The sequence below is a fragment of the Euphorbia lathyris genome, chromosome 1, assembly GCF_963576675.1.
Source record: "Euphorbia lathyris chromosome 1, ddEupLath1.1, whole genome shotgun sequence".
NCBI lineage: Eukaryota > Viridiplantae > Streptophyta > Magnoliopsida > Malpighiales > Euphorbiaceae > Euphorbia > Euphorbia lathyris.
The window spans coordinates 42,942,327-42,966,267 of record NC_088910.1 but is presented as its reverse complement, the minus strand read 5'-3'; the positions used below and the strand labels follow the sequence as shown (position 1 = coordinate 42,966,267).

At 34.0% G+C, this 23,941-nt stretch overlaps 2 protein-coding genes and 1 pseudogene across 3 annotated transcripts; 2 read left to right on the top strand and 1 right to left on the bottom strand.

The window, feature by feature from the left end:
- The first annotated feature begins 2,729 nt into the window (after positions 1–2,729).
- LOC136217878 (uncharacterized) lies at positions 2,730–5,266 on the top strand (annotated as a pseudogene).
- Positions 5,267–6,189: 923 nt separating this feature from the next.
- LOC136230072 (kinetochore protein SPC25 homolog) lies at positions 6,190–10,594 on the top strand. 2 transcript variants are annotated; one of them, XM_066019011.1, is made up of 8 exons: positions 6,190–6,558; positions 6,665–6,730; positions 8,475–8,621; positions 9,293–9,400; positions 9,468–9,557; positions 9,661–9,783; positions 10,005–10,216; positions 10,554–10,594. In XM_066019011.1, the coding sequence occupies exons 1-8, from the start codon at positions 6,429–6,431 to the stop codon at positions 10,563–10,565; spliced, it is 888 nt and encodes a 295-aa protein (XP_065875083.1). In that variant the 5' UTR covers positions 6,190–6,428; the 3' UTR covers positions 10,566–10,594. The 2 variants fall into 2 exon arrangements, with proteins under 2 accessions (XP_065875083.1, XP_065875091.1); XM_066019019.1 differs by having other exon boundaries at positions 6,192–6,558; positions 9,293–9,388.
- A 333-nt stretch (positions 10,595–10,927) lies between these two features.
- Positions 10,928–14,426, bottom strand: LOC136230062 (short-chain dehydrogenase TIC 32 B, chloroplastic). The gene is made up of 8 exons (XM_066019002.1): positions 14,257–14,426; positions 13,917–14,148; positions 13,738–13,817; positions 12,826–12,979; positions 12,620–12,698; positions 12,416–12,503; positions 11,355–11,401; positions 10,928–11,261 (listed from the first exon to the last, which is right to left on the bottom strand). The coding sequence occupies exons 1-8, from the start codon at positions 14,378–14,380 to the stop codon at positions 11,070–11,072; spliced, it is 996 nt and encodes a 331-aa protein (XP_065875074.1). The 5' UTR covers positions 14,381–14,426; the 3' UTR covers positions 10,928–11,069.
- Positions 14,427–23,941: the final 9,515 nt, after the last annotated feature.

The window sequence follows — 23,941 nt, the reverse complement described above, 5'->3', positions numbered from 1 at the left end:
CACGAAAACAAATGCTGGAATAGGGAAGTCCTTCACCGATTCTTTAAAAATGATGAGATAAACAAAATATGCAAGATAAATATCAGTTTCCGCCTTCCTCTGGATAGAATATACTGGGGTCACACGGTTTCGGGTAACTTTTCGATTAAATCTTGTTAGTATATTGCAGAAAATATTCGGCTTGCAGGTACTAGCTCGACCTCTGGCAGTTCCCGGGATCACCCAACTTATAAAAAGATTTGGACACTCAATCTGCCGGGCAAAATCAAACACTTTCTATGGCGAATGCTATGTAATAAACTCCCAACTGGCGATGCACTGGGCCGGCGGGGATTGTTGCTCGAGCTGAGATGCCCGTGCTGTAACCACGGTTATGAAGATTCATACCACTGCTTTATGGGTTGCTCGTACTCGAAGGACGTCTGGGGTAAAGCACCAATTCCGTTTCGTGTGGATAAAACGGGTATAACTGATCCACTGGAGTGGATGGATTTCTGCAGCAGGCGGCTTCGACGGAAGGAGATGGAACTGACCGCAGTTATAGCTTGGTGGATTTGGTACCGGAGAAATGTCTGGCATCATGAACGACTTTGGACTCCGTCTGAAACGATTATTACGAAAGCTCAAACCTTTCTGGCAGAATGGGAGCAAACCAGCACGTCTGCTGTGCGCAAGGAGTCTGACCAAAGTATTTCTCACGAACAGACCCTTATCCCTAAAAAATCCTAGTGTCGACCCCCTCCTGGTGTCATAAAAATAAATTGTGACGCCTCCATGGGGACTAATGACTGGGATTGCAGGGTGGGACTGATTGCGAGAAATACAGACGGACTTGTCATGGCAACGGCGGGCATCCCTATTGGCCTAAACGCATCTGTAATAGCTGCCGAAACAAGGGCGATTTACGAAGCAGTAATATGGGCGCGGGAACTAGCATTTGGCGACATTATAATCGAATCAGATTCAAAAGGCGTCATTGATACACTTAACTCGGCCTCATTCCCAAACAATCTCCTTCATGAACTGTATACGGATATAGTTACAGTAGCTTCGGTCTTTCACAGTTGTTTGTTCATGCACACACCTAGAGCCTGCAATACGGCAGCTGACGCCATTGCAAAGTGGGCCAAGAACCTAACAAACGCTGTTTATTTAATTGAGGATGCTCCCAACATTGTTTGGCCATTGATTTGTAAGGATGCCTTGAATGAAATGAATGAATAGATGCTCGTTTTCCCTCAAAAAAAAGTATGGTTTGAAATATAAATATAATAGTTTTGTGATATTGAATTGTATGATAAATAACTAGGTGAGTCAATTTTGTTTATACATATATATGAATTTTAGTTTTTTTTAATAAAAGAATGATATTTATTAACTTGAATCGAAAAGAATAACATTGCTAAGGAACGGTGGTGGACATGCCCACTTACCCCAATCAGACCTAAAACTAACAACTTTTGCTAAAGAATGGACTGCCAGATTCGCTGATCGCTTAATAAAAGAGATTGAAACAGAATTCAAATCTCATAAAATAGAACAACAATCCTAAATGATATCTGATAAATAAGAAAAATTAACCTCCTGGTTAAGACAATCGGACTGGATGGAGATATTGGTCAGATTGAGATGCTTGATCCAGCTTAACTCCTATATACTTATAATATCAATTAATGTTAATAATTACTCATATCAACTTTAATTAATGTAAACAAAGTTATTTTAGAGCACCTCTAATGGAAATAAGAAATGTTTGTTACCTTTATTTGCCAACTAAGTATAAATAACAATTACAAATAGCACACCAATTATATCAATTAAGGTTGATTTGAGTGGTTAAGGTATCAAGTCGCTTAAGCTAAGTTTCAAGTTCGAGTCCTAGTATACACAGAAAGCTTTAATTAGGAGATGGTCCACCTAATGTTTGATTGACGAGCCTCAAACCGAAAAATTGAATAACTATAAAAATAAAATAAAAGTAAACCCATCATTATAATTCTTTCTTACAATTAACTTGAGGGACTTACACTATAAAACTACAATATAATCAAAATTAAAATCTCATAGAAAAAATAGAACTTCAAATAAAGGCAGTGGCGGAAGATTCAAGAGGTAAGGGAGGGCCATGGCCCTCCCTGGAAAAAAAATGTCAAAAAAAATCAGCTTATATATATTATATATTTCTATTTATGTATTTAGAATTTATACAATTAGTCATTTATTTATATTTAATTTATAAGGCAAACCATTTATATATGGTATCTAGTAATAATATAGGGTCCCACTTTTTTATCAGCCGCAAACAAATACCTAAAGAATCCAAAAAAAATTAAAATATAGTTTATTTCCTTAATCATCTCTACTTTACCTTTTTCTTACTTTTGCTTTCTAATTTTGAATTCTCTTCCTTTGGAGTACAACAAGAAGTGTGCCTCTCGAATCTTCCGCCTCTCTGGACCGCCTGTGCGAGATGTAAGCAGTTTTGCTTCTTCAGTTCTTCTTCTCAACATGTTTCTTTAATTGTTCTACTTCCATTCTTTTTTATTATTATCAATTTTGTATAATCTGAAATTGAGGGGTAAATCAATATAAAACCTAAATTGAATGTGCTATTGTTATTTAGGAGTTGATTCAATTTTTTTTATTGTCATGATTTTAATTGAGTTTTTTGTGCTAATTCTAATCTATGGAAAGAAAATTTGTGTTGTTAGGGGAATTCTTTATTGACTATGGGTAAACCTAAGACAATTGATGCATTTTTCAAGAGAAAAAGAATTGATGAGTCCGAGAACATAACACCTTCAGAAACAATTCGAGATGAGCATAATTTAGAATCTCAAGAAACTAAATCGGAGCAATATCTTCCTAAATTGCAAAGATTAGAATTCGAGGAAGTTGACATTGCTAATTTAGAACGTGATCCGGGATTGCGTCCTCAAATTTGGGAATATCCTATTAATCAGAGAGATGAAATAAGAAGAGCCTATCTGAGAATGAGACCATATCAAATTCACCTAGAAAAGTATCCTCTTTCTGGTCCAGAAAAACATCCTCGTAGATTTTCAGCGGTATGGTTCAAAGTTTTTCCTTCTTGGTTAGAATATTCTAAAGAAAAAGATGATGCATATTGTTTAGCATGTTATCTTTTTAGCAAAAAGTTAAGTGGTCGTCTTGGGGCTGATGTGTTTACTGTTAGCAGATTTAATAAATGGAAAAAAGTTAATGATGGAAAGCGTTGTGCTTTTCTCACTCATATTGGAGAAGATCCTTGTTCAACGCATAATAATGCAATGAGAAGTTGTGAAGATCTCTTGAATCAATCTCAGCATATTGAAAATGTTATACATGTGCAGTCAGAGGAGAAAATATTGAAGAACAGATTACGTCTTCGAACCTCTATTGATTCTATTCGATGGTTGACATTTCAGACTTGTGCATTTAGGGGTCATGATGAGTCAACTAGTTCAAGAAATCGTGGAAATTTTCTTGAAATGGTTCAAATATTAGCAAATTATAATGATGAAGTAAGAAAAGTTGTTTTGGAAAATGCTCCATATAATTCAAAGTATACTTCACCATTAATTCAAAAGGAAATTCTTAGTATTATTGCAAAGAAGGTAAGAGAGTACATTCGTGAAGAAATTGGTGATTCTAAGTTTTGTATAATTGTTGATGAATCGAAAAGAGAACAAATGGCTATTGTGTTGAGATTCGTTGACAGTGCTGGATTTATACAAGAACGGTTTCTTCATTTGGTCCATGTTAAAGATACTATGGCAGTGACTCTTAAACAAGAAATTTGTACTGTCCTTTCTAGATATAGTTTAGACATTCAAAATATTCGTGGCCAAGGGTACGATGGTGCTAGTAATATGCGTGGAGAGTGGAATGGGTTACAAGCACTATTTCTTAAGGATTGTCCATATGCCTATTATGTTCACTGTTTTGCTCACAGGTGAGAATATTAAGTTGATTACTTTTTAACTACTTGGAACTTTTAGCTTGTTAATATATTGGCCATATTTTTTTACTAAATCAAGTTATATTTTATTTTATACAGGTTACAACTTGCACTAGTTGCTGCTTCAAGAGAAGTATTTCCTGTTTATCACTTCTTCAATGATTTATCTTTTATTATTAACACCGTTTGTAGTTCTACAAAAAGATATGAAGAGTTGAGACTTCATAGAGTGACCGAACTTGAAAAAGAAGAAGAAGAAGGTAAAGGATGCAATCAAATAGGTACTTTGAAACAAGCTGGAGATACTCGTTGGGGATCTCATTTTTTCTCTGTTTGCAGTTTGATAGAAATGTATCATGCAACTTCTTTAGTTTTGCTAGACATGAAAAAAAGGGAGCCAATTTTCATATAAGAGGAGATGGTGATGGTGCTCATAGAAAGTTAAAAGGATTTGAATTTGTGTTTATTCTACATTTGATGAAGGAGACGATGGGGATCACAAATATACTTTGTCAAGCTTTGCAACAAAAATCTCAAGATATTGTTAATGCAATGCATTTAGTTGGAACTACAAAGGCACTTATACAGAAACTTAGGGATGACGGTTGGGATTCTTTTATTAACAAAGTCAAATTATTTTGTGATCATCATCACATTAGTATTCCTGATTTCAGTGCTCCTTATGCAGCACGTCGAACTCAAGCACGGGGTGATAGTGTAGCAACAAATACATGGGATCATTTTTATAGGAGGGAAATATTTTACTTGGCAATAGACAAGCAAGTGCTAGAGTTGAACGATCGGTTTAGTGAAGAAGCTATTGAACTTCTAACTCTGAACTCGTCTTTGCTTCCTAAGAATTCTTATAATGCATTCAATATTGAGAACATTTGCAGGCTAGCAGAAAAATACTACCCTATGGATTTTTCAGACCATGAAAGAATTAATTTGAAGTTTCAACTGCAACATTTTATTCTTGATGCGCCTTGTGATCCAAATTTAAAGGATCTTTCTACATTGGCTGAACTTTCTAAAGTGCTAGAGAAGACTGAAAAATCAAAGGTATATTTTCTGCTTACAAGATTGATTCGTCTCTTACTGACACTTCCTGTTTCTACAGCCACTTCAGAACGAGCATTTTCAGCTATGAAACTAGTCAAGACAAGGCTTCGAAATAAAATGGAAGATGGATTCCTTGCTAATAGTTTGGTCGTTCATATTGAGAGAGAGATTGCTGAAAAATTTGATTATGACACCATTATAGATGAATTCAAATCTTTGAAAAACCGCCGAGCATCACTTTAATCTTAAAAACGCATTATTACTTTGAATGGTGTATGGATAGTTTACCCTTTCTAAATTTTTGTTTAATTATTTAAATAGTAGTTTTGTTTTTTATATTTCATTGTTTGATATGGCACCCCCTTAATTTCATATTCAAGTTTCGCCACTGAATAAAGGTCACACCAAAACTTGTTACTTATATAGTCACAAACTAATATTCGCTAGTGGTTAGTTGTTAACAATATAAATTGCTAACATGGAAATAACACCATCAATAATTTTATTTTTAATGTCTAAAATAAATGGAAAAAAATTAATTTTTAAAAATTGTGTTAGTATTTTATACGAGTTGAATATAAAAATCTAAATATTTTATCGAATTTAATTTTCAATGTAATTATCACTTCACTATTTCAGTGAATTTTTCTATCACATAAAGTTTAATAAAAAAATTTAAAACTAACCCCAAACATTAATTGTTTTTTGAAAGGAAATTGTTAGTGCAGTTTCTACCTTTTGATAAAGATTAAAATACATTAATATCATAATTAATTATAAAATTATAACTAAGTCATATTACCAAATTTAATTCTTAATATGTCATTATTTTCTATATATTATGATTTTACATTCTAATTTAAAAATTATAGACTCTAATTCATAAATCATAAATTCTAAAAAATATATTTTAGACTTCTAATTTATAAATTCTAACCCTTAAAATATATTAAAAGTTCTAATTTTACTAGTTTAATATAAGACATAAATATTCCCGTGTAATTTTTAAAAGATGAATTCCCGTGTAATTTTCCCTGATAAATATTCATTTGAGTGGGTAACTGACTGGGCGGGTTCGGGTAGTAAAGTGAGGAGTCGTTTTGAATTAGACACTAGACAGCCACACTATGCGGCGCCGTTTAATCTGCATAAATTATCTGAGGACAAGGTCATGGCCCGGTAGGAGAAAGAAAGGAGAAGAAAAGCAGAATCAAAATGGCGGGCTGAAACATAAATTTCATTCCAGTTTAAAATTTCACCTTTTTTCTTCCTTAATCCTCTTTTCTCTCGTTTTCTTTTTTCCTCTCCCTCCCTCGCTACCGTTTGCATACATAGAACCCACGCAATCATTCAATATATGCAACAGCAATTGTAAAGTAAAGCAGCGGAATCTGTTCCGACGAAAATGGAATCCTTACGGCTGATTTCCGAAGAGGTCCCTCTTCAACTTCAGAAAATGGATTCCTTCATGGCGTCTTTTGATCAGTCTTTGGACTCTATCAAGGGAAGAGTCCAAGAAACCCTCCAAAATCAAGGTCAGGATGAGTCGCATTTCCACTTCACTCTAAATTAGGGTTTTCGGCCTTTTTCTAGTCAGTTCCTTGTTGAGATTAGGGTTTTCACTTGTTGTCTGGCTTGCAGGAACTCTAGTGAAGCTGAAATCTACCTTGCGGGAAGCTGAGGACGAGTTTGTTAAAGTACTAGCAGGTCTCTTCTCTTTCATTTACATTAAATTTTGTACTGTTATTGAATAAAGAATGCTGATGTTACCTACATTCCAGATGGTTGTAATTACTTTGGTATTCATCAATTTGCACCATTCCTATTTGTTAAAAGTTTTATTGCCCGTTGACGTGAACTTATTGGATCTAATTTACGTTTATGTATTCCTAGACTTGTTTAGGAAAAAAGAGGTTTGGTATTACAATGATGTCCAACAATAGAAACATCTAATGATGATGAATTTGCATTTATTATTAAGTGACCAATGCGGATTTTGTGTGCCACTACCAAGGGATAATAAATTACATAAATAACAAATCGGGGTGCAGTTAAAAGTACCAAACTTACAAAATTCCCCAGTTTGATTATGTGATTACTTTATTAGTGCTTAAATTCAATTAAATTTTATAAACTTTGGTACCTCAAATTAAGGATTATGAAATTACAGCAAGGAATCATTAGAAAAAGATACACTATTTGGAAGAGCAAGAAACGTTCTTCCTGGAAGTTGGTCTGCTGCAGGTGTTTATACAAGAGGAACAAAGTGTATGGATGTTGGAGTTCTGGCCTATTAGTTTAAATTAGGGAATTATGAATGAGGGTGCTTCACTGAACCTGTTGAAACACATTTTAATAATGGATACTTCACATTTAGTAGTTATTTAATAGGATTGCATAGAGTCAAGTATATATCTTTCTTTCTGTTTTTGTGTTTAGAGATCTCTGAAGAAACTTGTCAGGCAGCATAGTTGGTTGTTATAATTGATTGAACGAGTGTATCACCTTTTCCGTTGACCTTTAGGATGAAGAAAATCTATTTCAGCTTTTTAAAATGGCACTGTACTATTATTAAAACTATCATCTTGTTAAAAGTTACAAGGAAGTTTATTCTCAGATAAAAGAAGTTATGGGATATATTCTTTACCATAACTTCTCGTATTTTTGCTAAAAAATATTTTGGTATCATCTTTACCCAATTTCTTTCTTAATTCTTATCTGTGTTAATCTGTTCAAACTTTGACCTATGTTCTACTGAACTGGAATGTTTCTAAAGCTGATATCATACTTCACATGGCGCACTTAGGCGTTAGAACCTTGGCGCACGGTGATGGAACTATAAAAAAATCATGACAGTATTCTTAAGTATAACTAAATTTTAAAATGCAAAATAAACCCCATATTAGAAAGCTAAAGTTGAATACTAAAACCTAAGTTCTATTCCTCATCAAAACTCTCCAAATTCATCACTCCTCATCATCACTATCACACTCCTCATCTAAAGCATCATCAAACTCTTGTTCATGAAACTGATCCTCTTCATCCTCATCAACAAAATTAGTTTCTTCTAATTAATTCAAACATGTATATTCTCTTCCTCTTTTAATATATATGTTTTTTTTTTTGTGTGCTTATTTGGGACCCTCAAATCAGATCACAATTTATTCACACCTGTATAATATATTACAACTGTAAAATACCCTAAAAACTGCACCTATGTCACCAATGCACGCCTTGGAGCGCCTTTGGCAACTGCACCTTGGAGCCCCTGGGTGCGCTGGGGTTGCACCCATGTCAAGGCGCTAAGGACGGCGCCTGGTGCGCCATGCGCCAAAGGCGCGCCTTTAATAACTATGGCTGATATGTCTTTACCCTAAATGCAAGAACATGGTGCTTTAATAAATTTATATACACAGACATATTGTTTATGTTCCTTTTTACCATTGTATAGTGAAGACTCGAAAGGAGGCCAAGCAGATTGCCATAGGGGATTCCATGTCTGCTACAGGGGTCAGAATAGGAGAACTTGAAAAAGCTGTGCAAGCTCAGAAGGCTAGAAGGGATGAGTATGCAGCAATTATGTCCCAACAATCTCTTGGTAATATACTTTTCTTATCTCAGTTGATAGTTACTTATATTTAACATGGTCTTATTTCCAAATTGAAAAAAATGATAGTCAACGTGCCATTGCTGATTCTATTTGCAAGTCAACTGGAACAAGAGATCTTTTTTTTTGTTTGTTTTTCTTTTCCTGAGGGTAGAATGAGGGGCTTACCTTGACATTAGAAATATCGTTTATTAGAGAAACGTAAGATTGTTGAATGTGGTCCATGGTTCAAAACGGGATTAGACTGGGGCTTGTTTTCAGTTTGGTTAGGATGTCTTATCATATTGCTCTGATAGGTTGTGGTACTAGGGAATTTGATGCGGGTGTGTTCACAAAATTTTGGAGTATTTCCATAACTCTTTTTTGAAATTTCAGCACCTGTTTTGTCCTTCTTTTTTTTAATCTTGGGTGTTGCAGCTAACATAGCAGTTAGCTTTTGGTGCATGAATTGTTGATGATATTGTTATTTGTAGGAATATGATTAATATATTATGGGATCATTGAGGTGGATGTAATATTGATTTGAAGTCATGCCATGCAGTAATATTTGTTATGTTTTTTCTTTCCTAGTTATTAACATCTGATTTTGTGCACTGTATTATTCTTTGCATTCTTTCTTTTTCACTTTTGGGTTCCATTTATGGTGTTGACAACATTTCAAGAAAAGGGAGGCCAAGATGTAAAAGATAATGGTGAAATTCAAGAGGCAATGTTGTGGTATAATAAGGTTCTTGGTTTCAGAGTCGAAGGTGGAAGAGGTAATCATATAGGTCTGTATTTGCAGTGGTTTTTCTTAATGCCAATTCCGTATTTACATTTTATGCTCTATATTTTCAGGGGTAAAATTCACTTTCAACTATATCAATAAGGAAAAACCATATGAGGAGTACACTTTCACAGTTCGCCATGAAAATGAAACATACACTTGTAAGTACTGCCGATGTTTTGTTTATGTCAGTGTTGAGTGTATATTCATTTGATTATATCATTATATGCATTAAGTCTCATTTTATTCAGTCATGGTTTTCAGTGTTGGGTTGTGATCCCCACTTGAATGATACCAAAGAGTTGATGAATGAACTGAATAGAACCAATGGGTTATTCAAATTTGTCAGATTAATGAGAGAGAAGTTTCAAGAAGCTGCATCACTTGGTAATGCCTTTACCTTGCATCTTGCTTCACTTGGTTCCATTTCACTAATGAAATAAACTTCACTTGGTTCCATTTCACTAATGAAATAAACTTCACTTGGTTCCATTTCACTAATGAAATAAACGTAGAAAGTATATGCTTTCAACAGCCATAAAAATGTAGTTTAGTTGATGAGCTCTCATCTTTTTGTTTTCATAAAATAGTCTTTTATTATATGCTAGGAATTTTGCCTCGATCAACAAGTCTCCAAGAGACTGCCACAATATCTGCGTCTGCTCCAGGATTTTCAGTTTCAATCAGTGGAAGTGAATGTCTAGGGAAGGAAAATGAGTATTCATCTGAAACGCAGCCTAAAAAAGTTAATCTTCGAAAGGGGGATAAACAAGGAATCCCGTCACCTAGATCAGTTCGTCGGTCCCCTCGTTTAATAAAGGTATGATAACTTTGATTACATTTAATGCACCCAGAGGCTGGAGTCGGTTATATTTATTTGTCCAGAAAGTAGTGAAGGATATACATAAATCTGCTTTTGCTGATCAGGTTTGGATAAGATGATAATCAGAACAAGTTGAACAAGTTTTAAATTGTAAAGATTTAAGTATTGTGGTTGATTCTTCCACACCCTTGTATGAAGGCAATCTTGCTTCTTTCCATGCCCTTATAAAAGCTTTCTTGATTATGATATGGTGTATAAGTTTATGTGAATTCATTTACAGTAAGATCAGACGACTCATGTTTACACTGATAAAATGCTTTGAATTGTATGGCAGCACAAGCATTGAAGGATGAAGCCAATCATAGCTACGTACATGAGACACATTAACATGCTCAACTAGTCATAGTTTTGACTTGCTCGACACCAGACATTTACGTGCTAAATTAAAGCTTGGCTGGAAAACATTAAAGCTCAACTGCGTATCCCTGTTCCTCAGGCATGACAATCTCACCAAATACCAGCTGTAATGTATTTATGTTGCACTTCTGTAATAAAATGAAATCAATAACATAATCACAGACAATGTAAATGAGCTGATCATTATTATTCTAGATTCTGTATTTCTAAATGCTAGAAGCTCCTTGTGGTGCTTGCAGATATTGATTCCTTTAATTTCTGTAAAATTATTCGGACTGAACTGAATGATTTTGTGTGTAAGGCTATATTACAACTCTTGAAAGATATTTATTTAGTGACCTTTATAAATGTTGGGATAGGACTGCACATGTGATTCACTAATTTAGTTGTACTATACAATGGTTTCCCTACAAGTTTATACAGAGTGGAAGTGTCAAGCAGAAGCAGGTGGTGATTGATGGAATCGTCTGTGGATGAGGGCACGGGTCTGCCTCCAAAGTTTGTGTGCTTCAGATGCATCATTGGCCAGAGCTGAGCAGTTGCTCTCATTACAGTCTGCAAAGTAATTTCCACTTTCACCTTCAATTTTTGGACTTAAAGCTACATAACATGTGGTTGCTGCTCCCTGCATTCCAATTCCATAATAAACACTGCTCAGACTCCACTTTTTTATCCTCTCTATTTCATATATCTGACAAATTTATTTATGTTGACAAACCTGAGATGTTGATTTTAGTAACTTGGACGCAATGAAGTACAGGGAATCTGCACAGTAATTTTTGTTTCAACTCATTATATTTCTCACATCCAATAAAGATATCTTTTTTTTTATATATATATATAAGGAAATCTTTTTTTCTTAAAGGTGGTATTTTTGCTAGTTTGAAAATTTGAACCCACGACCCTTATCTTCACTAGTGGAAGGCAGTAGCACAATACCAAACACTAGTGGATGATAAAGAAAGAATAAGGTCAAAATTTACCACATATATAAAAGAGATAAGAGATAAGGTACCAAAATGGATATAAATTTTTTGGAAAAGTGTCAATTTAGCCCTAATGTTTAAAATATCACAATTTTAGTCTCATCGTTTGTGAAATGATGCAGCTATAGGCCGGGTAATAGAACTTGACACCTCATTGTTTGTGAAGTGGTACAAATTTAGTTGTAAGTTTCATTACTTAGGGTTATAATTGCACAATTTCACAAGCATGAGGCTAAAATGGTGTTATTTTGTCCATTAGGGCCAAACTGACACTTTTTCAAAAGTTTGGAAGTTATTTTGGCACCTTATCTCAATATAAAATATGATAAAATTTTATTCTTTCATGTTTTTAACTTGGAGCAATTTTGGATTTAAACAACCGTACAAATAATTTTAGATCCATAAAACAGGATTTTTATTTGGGCCTAGAGGCATATGGGAGTATCGGTGCACCACCCTTGCCTATCTCTCATATTCATCCGCGGGATACTGATTGTACCCCGCAATTTGTTTTTCCTAACCCAGGCCAAAACAGTGTCGCTTTGGTCTAAGTATGGGAAAACAAATTAAACTCAATTCATACAACTATTTTTTTTTTTTTTTTTTTGCACTCCAAACAGTTAAAAGAGTGACTCGTCACTGCATGGATCCAAAATTACTCTAGGTCAGAAACATTGAAGATAAGAATTTACCGGTTCTTACATTATAAGTATATTTGTAGTTCTCAAAAACGTTAGAAGACAAATTTAGACATTTTCCCATGACGAAAAATGATTGTAGATGGAGGGAATACCTGTTATAATACCCTTATGAGCTCTAATTATTCCTGTCTTCACAATGCCAGGATGTACTGCGTTAATTGTTACTTTTGCATTTCTTGCCTGTTAAATACGGATTAATATGTTAGAGTACCTAAACTTTACATGATGATCTATTACAGTAATTATATTATATAATTTTATTGGGTATATTATCCGGGTTAGGGGATGATTTTCACCTTGAGCTGTTTTGCTATTTCCTTAGCATGTAAAATAGTTGCCAATTTGGATTGAGCATATGCACGTGTGCCATTGTACCTGCCAAAATTTCATAAAAAGGTAAAAAAAGAGGGGAAAATTAGTAAAAATGGTTGGGTGTAGAAGTAAAAGGGTTGGTGAAATTGATGATTTATTTGGGGAAATAAAAATGAGAAAAGTCTCATACTTGTTTGGATTTAGCAATTGATTAAAGCAAAAAGAATCTCTCTTCACCCAGCTGTGAATCACAGAAGATAGATTTATGATTCTTCCCTGGATTCCTGTCTCTTCTGCTGTTTCCACCATTTTCTCTAACATTAACTCTGTCAACAAAAAATGTCCTGCAAATTTCCCCATTTTTATTTATTATCACAATCATTATACTTCAACCATATGGTTACTAGATAGATAATAGGACCATCTTTACTTATTATTATATGCCCATTTTTATGCAAGATTGACCAAATTTTGTATTATACGCTGAAATTAATAAAGGGCAGACTTAAAAAAAGAAACTTTGGGATTTTATGCATTTGTAAAAACGTTACTATCCTTTAAAAGTTTATAAACTTTGGTATAATGTTTATTTTATTTGCAAAGATGAACTTTTTAATTAAAATTGTCTAAAATTGTCTATAAAATGACTAAAATTTCCTTATTTACTAGTGATTCTAGTAAAAAAATTTATCTGCTAGCTTTTAAACCATATAAACATGTTTGTAAATGAGGAAACTACTAGATTTATTTTTTGTAAATATCCAATTAATAAATCCCAATAAAATTGGGACAAAGAACCTGCAAGCCAGCCCATGCTCAACAATTGACACTTTTTTTCTGTTGTTGTTCTTTTTGTTGTTTTTTGTTTTTGTTTTTTTTGTTTTTAAAACCTACCATACCATACCATGGTCCAACAATCATCATACACCATGAATTATCATCAATCATCATCAAAGTGAGCTGCTTCTTACTTCTACTTTCTCTATTTTCATTGTTGTTGTTTTCTGTATAACTGTGCTTTCCTTCCTTTTAAATTTCAAATACATAAACTTTAATCTGATTTACTGAAAAAAGAGAGAGAAAGATTGAATCTTTCTGTTACCCAGATAATTAGTAGCAAAGGTCATCTCAATTTTGTCTTCAGAGAACTCCAAATTCTGAGAGAATATCCCTGCATTATTTCTGCAAATATATACATATGAAACTATCAGATTCAAATTAATCAGAAAAAATAAAACATGAACCAGTATCAGAAGAAGATAATTAATTATAGTGACTCACATGAGAATGTTAAGAGGTAAATGAAGAGCAAGAAAGTGAGAACAAAATCTCTTAACAGAAGCAAGAGAAGTTAAATCAGTCTCAAATATGAAAATCTGAGCATTTGGAGAGTCTTTCAAAATAAGTTCCTTTACTTTTGCAGCCTTTTTGATATCCCTTGCAGGCATTACTATTCTTACTCCCCTCTTTGCCATTACTCTTGCTGTTTCAACTCCAATTCCTGATGTTGCCCCTTTTTTATTTACAACAAACAACAACAAAATCAGTGCATGAAAATGCTAAACTTTCTTTTATCGTGCATGAGTAAATGAAGAGAAGAAGAAGAAGAAAGAAAGCAAACCAGTGATAATGGCAGTTAAGTGGGAAGCAGAAGAAGAAGAGAGAGTAACATGTTCGGCAGTTGATTTAGAGCCATAGCCACTTGGACCTGCAATTCCTGCCAAATATTTGAGTGTCTCCTTCATCCCCCACAATCTTCTCTGCTACCTTCTCTCACCAATACCAATACTATCTCCCTCCCACTTTTTTTCACTTCTTTCCTATTTCTTACTTATATATATATATATATTAATACCAAGATATTTTATTCTGATCTAAGGTCTATTTTAGGTGGGTGGATATGCCCAATTATCACCATTTTATTCTACTGTTTATTTCATCATTGGTTGAGATCACAAAATTACACGATACAAAACGGATAGATACTTAAATTTTTTTTATTGGGTTAGGGTTGAGCTACTAACTCGAATATATAAAATTACTTCCATGTTTTTACATATCTATAATGAGTGGCATCCGAATAGAAGATCTGGACAAGAAGCGGTCATAACGGACGAACTTGTAAACACATTACATGAACCAAATATAATATTAATGAGATTTTGGATCAACATATTGTAGTCCAAAAATGATATAAAATATTTAGAAACATTACTATATCCTCTTATATTTTTAAATGTCACAATTAATATATATAAATACATAATAAATTTAGGTGTGATATGAAAACATGATACAAAATCAACATTAACATGATTAGATTGTCACGAATATGATACGATTTCTTTGGAGTTAGATAGAATGGACTCATTTAATAATAATCCGATAATTCACACTATATGAACATGAACGCAACACGACCGAACATGATAATAGCAAACCCTAGTTAAGACTACTATCCATTAATCATGATCTACGAAGTACCCGATTTGTTTTATCATTTTCAATAAAAAAATGAATTATCACTGATAAATTATAGTTCAATTTGCTTCATCAGTATTTATTTAATCTGCCATGAGTTTAGCATTTTTTGGTCAAACAATTTTAAAATGAGACGTGTAAACATATAAAATGAGATAATCCTTCAAAAAAAAAAAAAAAAGCATATCCAATGAGGAGATATCATTTTCGAACTAATCTGACAAAAAAGTCAACATATGTAAACTAAATTAAGAAAATTAGTTCTCTAAATTAAGTTAGACAATGAATTATTTGGTTTTCTTTTGTTTTATAATTATTGAGTGGTTTGAATTTTCTCATATGTAAAGGAATGTTAATTAATTAAAATTTAATTTGCTTAAAAAATGGTATGTAACATCATAAAAACACTCACCTAAAATTAGTGAAAAACTGACCTGTAAATAGTGTTTTAACTGTTGTTCCTCTTTTTTAATTTAATCAGTTGGTTGGATGTGACATAGCCACAATCAATAGCTTATGAAATACATAAATAATTAAGTCTAATGTTAGGAAATCTAGTGTACTAATTAATCTGGATTAATTCTAAGTTTAAGGGACAAAACATTTTTCATGTCTGATTGATGTAAAGTGATGTACATAAATAAAGACATAATCCCTACTACTTAGATTAAAAGATATGTTTAATCCTGTTGTCTTATTATTAATCATACATACGTTGTAGTCAAATGTGGATGAGTTTAGTCTAAGGTAGGCCTAGGGACATGAATTTGAAGGAGAATCAATATGTTTTTATTAATGCCTGCTACCTTCCTCTTTACGATGGATTTTTCATCTTAATGACAAAAACCTAAAATAACAACCCATGTTAATACCTAATTAAAGTGCTTCTAAATTCATTAACAATATGGAAAAATCAAGATTTTCTTGTTTAATTCAATACTAACTTAACATAATTTGATACTTATATCATAAGCTACACTACAACATTTTTTGTTAATTCTCACTTTACTCTTAAAGGAAAATTACAAAAAGAATCATGTTTCGTTGATTTAAAAATAGAAAAATATCTTCATTAAAAAATGATTTTGGCTAACTGTTTTACACGTCATCTAGTCAATATATCATGTTAATAAAAATTAAGATTTTATTACACAATGTCAGCAAAGTTAACAATCAATGTACCGTGTTATCAAAGTTAACGTGTCACGTTATCAAAGACTAACACCGTTAGTCTTTTTTTTTCTGCTAATTGTGTAAAACACGCTCTCTTTTTACAATAAATCAAATCACATTTCTCTATTTGCAAATCGATGGAACCATAAAACTTTATTTATTCTTTTCCCTAATTTTAATAAATAACTATAAAAAGACCAAATTTGACATTCCACGTGAATACGACACGTGAGTTAATTTGGTAAAAAACCTACGCAATAACGATGAAGTTATTTGATAATTGCAATGGAAAGTCATATTCTCACACTAATGGATCATTATTACAAAAGCTTAATACATCACGAACTCTCTGAACTAGGCCAAAAAAACTGATTAGCCTTGTGAACTCACAAAGTATCTTGTTAGTCCCTTAAACTTGCTTAAAGTGATTTATTGACTACTTAAATTTGTTTAAAGTGATTTACTGACACTGAAACTTATAATGATCTGTTAGTCTGTTAAATTTACTTAAAAGCTATAATTTTTATTTTATCTAAATCCTCTCTTATTCTGTCACGTGGATTTAGGAGATTAATAATCATGTCACATCTAGGAAGCTCAAATGGGATATTCTATAGGTTGAGGGATGTATTAAGCTTATTATAAACAATAATTTAAGTAGTAGAATATGTCTCCATTTTCATTTTTCAGCCCCCATTAATTATTCCATCCTAAAATTATCGCATTATTATTAGATTTAAAAGGAAAACAAATACAATCAATCTCTGACCATCTCTCACGATTAGATGGATTTTTGCTAGGCTCCACATCTTGAAATCCAGTCTTCTTTTGGCTCTGAGAGCATGCTTCATCGAGTGGCTCCATGAAATATAGTTACTTCCAGTTAGAGTAATACTAACTAGAATGAGACTTGGATTGTCCATATCTGTTGCTAAACCAAATAGATCAAAATTCTTTTTCTTTTTCTCTCGAATCTTATGTGGATCAGATGTACTATGCTTTGATTCATCTCTAGTTGAATCGTGACGAGTTTCATTTAAATTTGGTCGAGGTGCTTGATCATTTCCCGGTCTTTCATTTTTTCTTTCTGCTCCGGCTTGAAATGCATAGATATAGCTTGGCTTCACCATTGATGATCGATCAAAAGCATATTAGCATTCCTAAATGTTATGATACCATGTACAAAAGTGTCTAACGCTTCCCAAAAGATACTTCAAAGGGTGAGGATTTCCTCACACATATATGGACTATTTAGCTCCCTTATTAAGCAATGTAGGATATTTAACACTCCCTCTCACGCTCAATTCATTTGGAGCGTGATGCTAATATTAGTGGGAGAACCAACATTGTACCATAGCTCTGCTACTATGAAGTGAAACTAAAACAGAGAGAAAAATTAGAGTAAATTCATCTTACTGAATTGTGATTAAAGTTCATCCCTAGCTATATATTTGTAGTTAATATTTTGTTTAAGAATAACGCATAAAGTTGTCATTGAACAATTGCCACATTAGCTAACTAATTATAATAGAAAATAAATTTTCCCGCCAAACTTCTAACAACCTCTAACTACCTCACTGAGCATAATGAATATACGTTGGCTTAATAATGTAGCTTGTATACTTAACAAGTGGGAACCGAACCTAAATTCTGTTCTCACAAACTCAGGTTGCATTGTCAACTAAGTTACAACCCATATATCATATTAACACCAGTTTAATTACTTTTAATTTACTTCTAAAAACGATTATATATATATATATATATATATATATATATATATATATATATATATATATGTAGACTAATGGTCTGGCGATTGAAAGGATTATTTTGATGCTTGAGATAAGATAAAAAATATCAAGTGACGAGGGCATCCCCGACACAGGCCCGAAGGAAAGAGCCGATTCTGCCAAAGCCCACGACATGCCCCACAACCAAAGGAAGGAGCTATTGATTTTAGACCCCACACGCCGTGTGGAGGCCCTCCTTCCAAATGACGTTTTCCTTTCCGGAGACTTCTTCTTGGCTATGAAACTTTAGTGTTGACTCCGAGGAATATTGGTGACATTAGAAGCTTTCATGGTTTGGCCACCTTCTATAGGCAGTTCATATGAAAATTTAGTGCTATTGTGGCACCACTAACTAAGTGCTTGAAGAAAGGAAAGGGCTTCAAATGGGTAGATGAACAAGAAGATAGCTTTGCATTGATCAAAGAAAATCTAAGCACGACTCTAGTGTTAGCTTTTCTAGATTTTGATATGTTATTTGAAGTCGAATGTGATGCAAGTGGAGTAGGAGTTGGAGGAGTATTGATGCAAGAGAAAAGGCCCATTGTGTATTTTAGTGAGAAATTGTGTAAGACGATATAAAAGTGGGCCACCTATGATAAAGAGTTCTATGAGGTGGTTTGGGCCTTAAAGACATGGGAGCACTAACTTATTGGTAAGGAGTTCATGTTATACACCGACCACCAAACTCTCAAATATTTAGGGAGTTAAAAATAGCTTTGAAGCTCTATGCATGCTAGATGGTCCGCTTTTGTGGACAAGTTCCCCTATAAGCTTCCCCATGATGTTCTAAATATGAGATTTGCACTCCTCAAAACAGTAACATCTAAGCTAGAAGACTTTGAGCACATCAACGAGGATTATTGAGAGGATCCAGATTTTGGGAGTATTTGGGAGACGTGTAGAGATCAAACCGGGGATGGCGAGTATCAAATGTTTGATGGTTATCTCATAAGGGGTAGTCAATTGTGTCTTTCGGGTACCTTGATCTAATTAAAAGAGAGTGATCAAGGATCTTCATAGAGGAACTTTGGACGGACATTTTGGTAGAGATAAGACTTTCGAGGCCATGAGTTCCCGTTACAATTGGCCAAGGTTAAGGAGGGATGTGGCTTATATTATGGAGCGATGTGGGGTTTGCTAAACTTCTAAGGGGCACGCCACCAATGCGGGGTTGCTTATGCCTTTGCCGGTGCTGGAATCTATATGGGAGGACCTCTCTATGGACTTTGTTTTAGGGTTGCCTAAGACTCAACGATGTATGTATTCTATCTTTGTGGTTGTAGACCGGTTTTCAAAAATGACTCATTTCATCCCATGTCGTAAGACAAACGATGCTATACGACAATTTCTAAGTTGTTCTTCCAGGAGGTAGTAAGGTTGCATGGAGTTCCAAAGAGCATAATATCGAATAGAGATACGAAATTTGTTAGCCATTTTTGGCGTACCTTGTGGGCTATCTTTGGCACTACCTTGAAGTTTAGCACTACTACTCACCCGTAAACGGATGGGCAAACGGAAGTGGTCAACCAAACCTTGGGCAATTTATTAAGGAGTAAGTGTTAGGACAAGCCAAAGATGTGGGATTATGTGATAGCACAAGCTGAGTTTGCATATAATTTCGCCGTGAGTTCCATCATGGGGAAGATGCCTTTTGAGATTATGTACACTAAGACTCCCAACCACCCGTTTGACCTTAGTTACACCCCAAAGGGAGAAACGAAGATCATAGCCGCCTAACACCTAGCCAATGACTATCACCAAATGCACCAGGAGGTGAAGTGAAGCATTGAAGAAATGAATAGCAAGGTAAAGGCTAGGGTGGATGAGCACCGAAGGGATCTTCAATTTGAATTGGGGGATAAAGTAATGGTGTATCTAAGTAAGGAGAGACTTGTCAATGCCCCGAGTAGTAAGCTCAAGCCGAGGAGGTACAGTCCTTATAAGGTGATCAAGAAAGTAAACACCAATGCATATCACATAGCGCTCCCCAATTGGCTCGGGAAGATGTCATCCTCTTTCAATGTGCGGGATTTAAGCCCATAGAAACAGATGAGACTCTTGGGACTATAAGAAATGAGTTGGGGTCCAACTCCTTTGAAGAAAGAGTGAATGATGAGGGCATCCCCGACACCGGTCCAAAGGAAATAGCCGATTCTACCAAAGCCCGTGACATGCCCCATAACCAAAGGGAGGAGATGTTGATTTTAGACCCCACACACCGTGTTGAGGCCCTCCTGCCAAATGAGGAATTTTGTAGCACGGGTATGTGGCTGTAGCTCGCTTCACCACATGTCGTATGGCCCTAAAAAACCGAGCTTCGAACATTTGAAGGACATTGCTGATTTTCTGTCCAGATTCTGATTATTACTATTTTGCCATTTAGGGTTAATAACCCAAATGCCATTTATCCCTTTTGTCCATTTATTACCCCTAAGTTTTGTTCTTTATGATGTAACCCTAATGGGGATCTTATTGTCTTTTAGGAGGGGTATATATACGGGTTAAACTCTTACATGGTGTTAATTTTAAAAATAATTCTTTATTTAAGTATAGTTAAAAATTAATTCTTTAGAAGGGGCTGTTTTGTAAACCTTAGTTAAAAGTTAGTCTATTACGGTGCTTTATCTACTGTAATGGATAAAAAATATTTTGTTTTACTCCCTTACAGCGGTGTAGGCGCCGTAATGGAGTAAAAGTAGTGCCAACTCTCCTTCCTTTAAAAAGGGTAAATTACATACGTAGTGTACAACCTTTATCCGTAATCACACTTTGGTGTACAACCAAAATTTTGTCACACTAAACTATACAACCTTCGAGTGACCTCCCACTAAAGTGTACAGCAGGTAAAAATGACCAGTCAACGCAAGTCAACATTGACACATCAGCATGTTGACCACTTTAAAAGTCAAAAATTCACATCCTAATATGCAATTACTAAAATACCCCCTTCTCTTCCAAATTGAAAAAAAATATAACCCATCTTCTCTTCCAAATTGAAAAAAAATATAACCCATCCCATCCCATTTCTTTGAAGGTCTTGCTCCGCCTATTCTATGTCCTCCGCCTGTCACCGGAAGCATCCAAAATGTGTTTCCGGCACCACTTGTTGGTACAGCTGTAGCCATTGCCCACATAGCAGTTGCTCTAAACCACTTTTGAATCCTATGAATTCTGCTTTCCACCAGAATCAACCTAAATTTGGAATCTTTGTCCTTCCTGTTCCTCTCCAAATGCTTGCGGATAGCAACAACCTTCTTAATCAAATGGTAAAGATCCTCTGGAATCTTCGGGGCTAGGCCGTGAGCTTTTAGGACGCGAAGTATCTTGCTCCCAGTTACGCTCTTGACCTGAGCAATACCATGAGAATCATGGAGGATGACACCGATCTGAGAGGGCGTATGAAGAACTCTGGTTAGTATCTTCCGCTGAGATTATTATGCCTCAAATCTAAACTAACCATCACCGGAAAATCCCCGAACGATTCGAGAATTTCACCGAAAAAATGAATTGTAGACAGATTAAGAGCTCTAGTGAGGCTTTTGATCTCAGTGAGGAATTCAGGAAGAGACCCATTGATTGAATTGGAAGACAAATCCAAGTGGAGTGCGCTTGTAAGGGAGGGCAGAAGCGGAGATACCCTTACCTCGACTGTGCATACGCCCCATGGTGGATGGCCGGAGGCTGCTGGTGCTGCTGGTGCTGCCACCTTGTGTTCGCTATTTCTCCGTCGGATTTATGCCCCAATTCTCCAGTCAATTGAAAAACCACAGCAGCACAGGTCGTTGGCATTCTGATTCTCCGGCCCCTTCCATCTACCTTGGTGTGTCGGTCCTTGGTGGAGTCGTTTAGTTGGTGCAGCGGCAGTTACAGTGGTGGAGGCGGTGGTAGTGACAACGGTGAGAGGCTGAAATGGTGGAGAAAGAATTGGAAAATTCTTTTTTTATCAAGGGTGTAAAAGTAATTTAGTGATATGTAGGTGACCATTTTTAATTTTTAAAGAGTCGGTGTCACGTTGACTAAGTAATTAACAGGGTTGACCGGTCACTAGAAGGTTGTACAGTTTAGTGTGATAAAATTTTGGTTGTACATCAAAGTGTGACTACGGGTAAATGTTGTACACCACGTATGTAATTTACCCCCTTTAAAGGAGATAAGAATATATAATTTTTTTAGTTTTTATTTTATATTAATTTTTTTTTCGAAAAGATATTAAAAATTATATTATAATTGTAAATTTTATAATATATTATTATATTATATATAGTTGTGAATTTTATATTTTTATAGTATATAATTCATATTACTTGTTTCTTGGTAAATTATATTAATAGTCATTGAATTTTATCCATTTTCACATTATAGCCACTGAACTTCATTTTTTCCCGGTATGGCCACTGAACACTTAGAAGTTCTAGATCGCTTTAATTTTTTTATAAATTAAAATTAATTTTTAACTGAACAAAGAAAAATCAAATAAAATCAAACTTTTAGAATAATTTACAGAGAAAGACGAAACAGTTAGCAACTATATTATTATTAGAGTAAAATATAAAAAAGACTGAGGTTTAATATTTTTGTAAAATACAGTTACAGCTCTTGTAGTTTAGAGGCTCTAGGTCGTTAGTTTTTTTATTCTATTTTTTTAGTCTATTTTTTTTTTAGTTTTTTTAACACCGTTAATCAATTTGGTTTATGTTTGCTAACAGAATGAACCTCAAGATACCTTTTCGCTACCAACATTGTGGGTGAAATTGTACCATTTTAGACGTTAAGAGTAAAATTATTCCTAATTGTAAACGTTAAGAGCATTTTTTCACATTTTCCCTTTTATAATTTCATCGTTGGTTAATTTAAAACATGTCCATTTTAGACATTTTAAATCCGAACAACAACCGTTCAATATAATTTTACCAAACACTAGTAATTAAACAACTAATAACAAACAGCTAACAGCTTACTGTAACTGCAAACAACTAACAGCAACCGCAACAGCTATTAGCTAACAGCTGAACCAAACAGGCCCTAAATATTTAACCGTAACATCTCAAGCGAAGTGCAGATTTAGCCCTAATGTATGAAATTATGCAAATTTAGCACTAACATTTTCAAGGAAGATCAATTTTAATCACACGCTACCGAAATTTTGAACAAAATTTGTTTGACTATTATTTAGCCACGTCAAACCTTTTAAACCAGTTTGTCAATAAATTGAATCAGTTTCATATATTTTTTTCATAACTATATTAATAATATAGTAAAATATTTTGATTCAAAAAAAATATAGTAAAATATTTTAGACCGTTTCAAAAAACTAAACCTGTTACATATAAATTAATCACAATTTCTTTGAAAATGCCTAAAATATTTTACTCTGTTATTAATATACTAAATATTTTTTTTTGTTAGTAATGCATATTTAACCGTAACGTTTCAAGCGAAGTACAAATTTAACCATAACGTATGAAATTATGCAAATTTAATTCTAACATTTCCAAACAACATTAAATTTAAATTTTAATTAAACTTCTATAAAATAAAAATTCAATAACATCATTATAATATATAATTTTATTTTCATAAAATAATAAATTAATTTTTTTTATAATTATTTTATAAATTTTAATTTTTTTTAAATTTTTTTTTAATATTTATTGGGGCAGTGGCGTGAAGCCACTGCCCCATTTGTGGACAGGAATCCATTCCTATCCACTAATTGAGTAAAAAATTTTTAAAAAATACAATATTTAACCATAGTTAAAAAATAGCCACTTTGATGAAAATAAATTTCAACTATAACCAACCATGTAATAATCTCTACTTTTGACCCCAAATAGAAGTTTAATCCTATATATATACCTC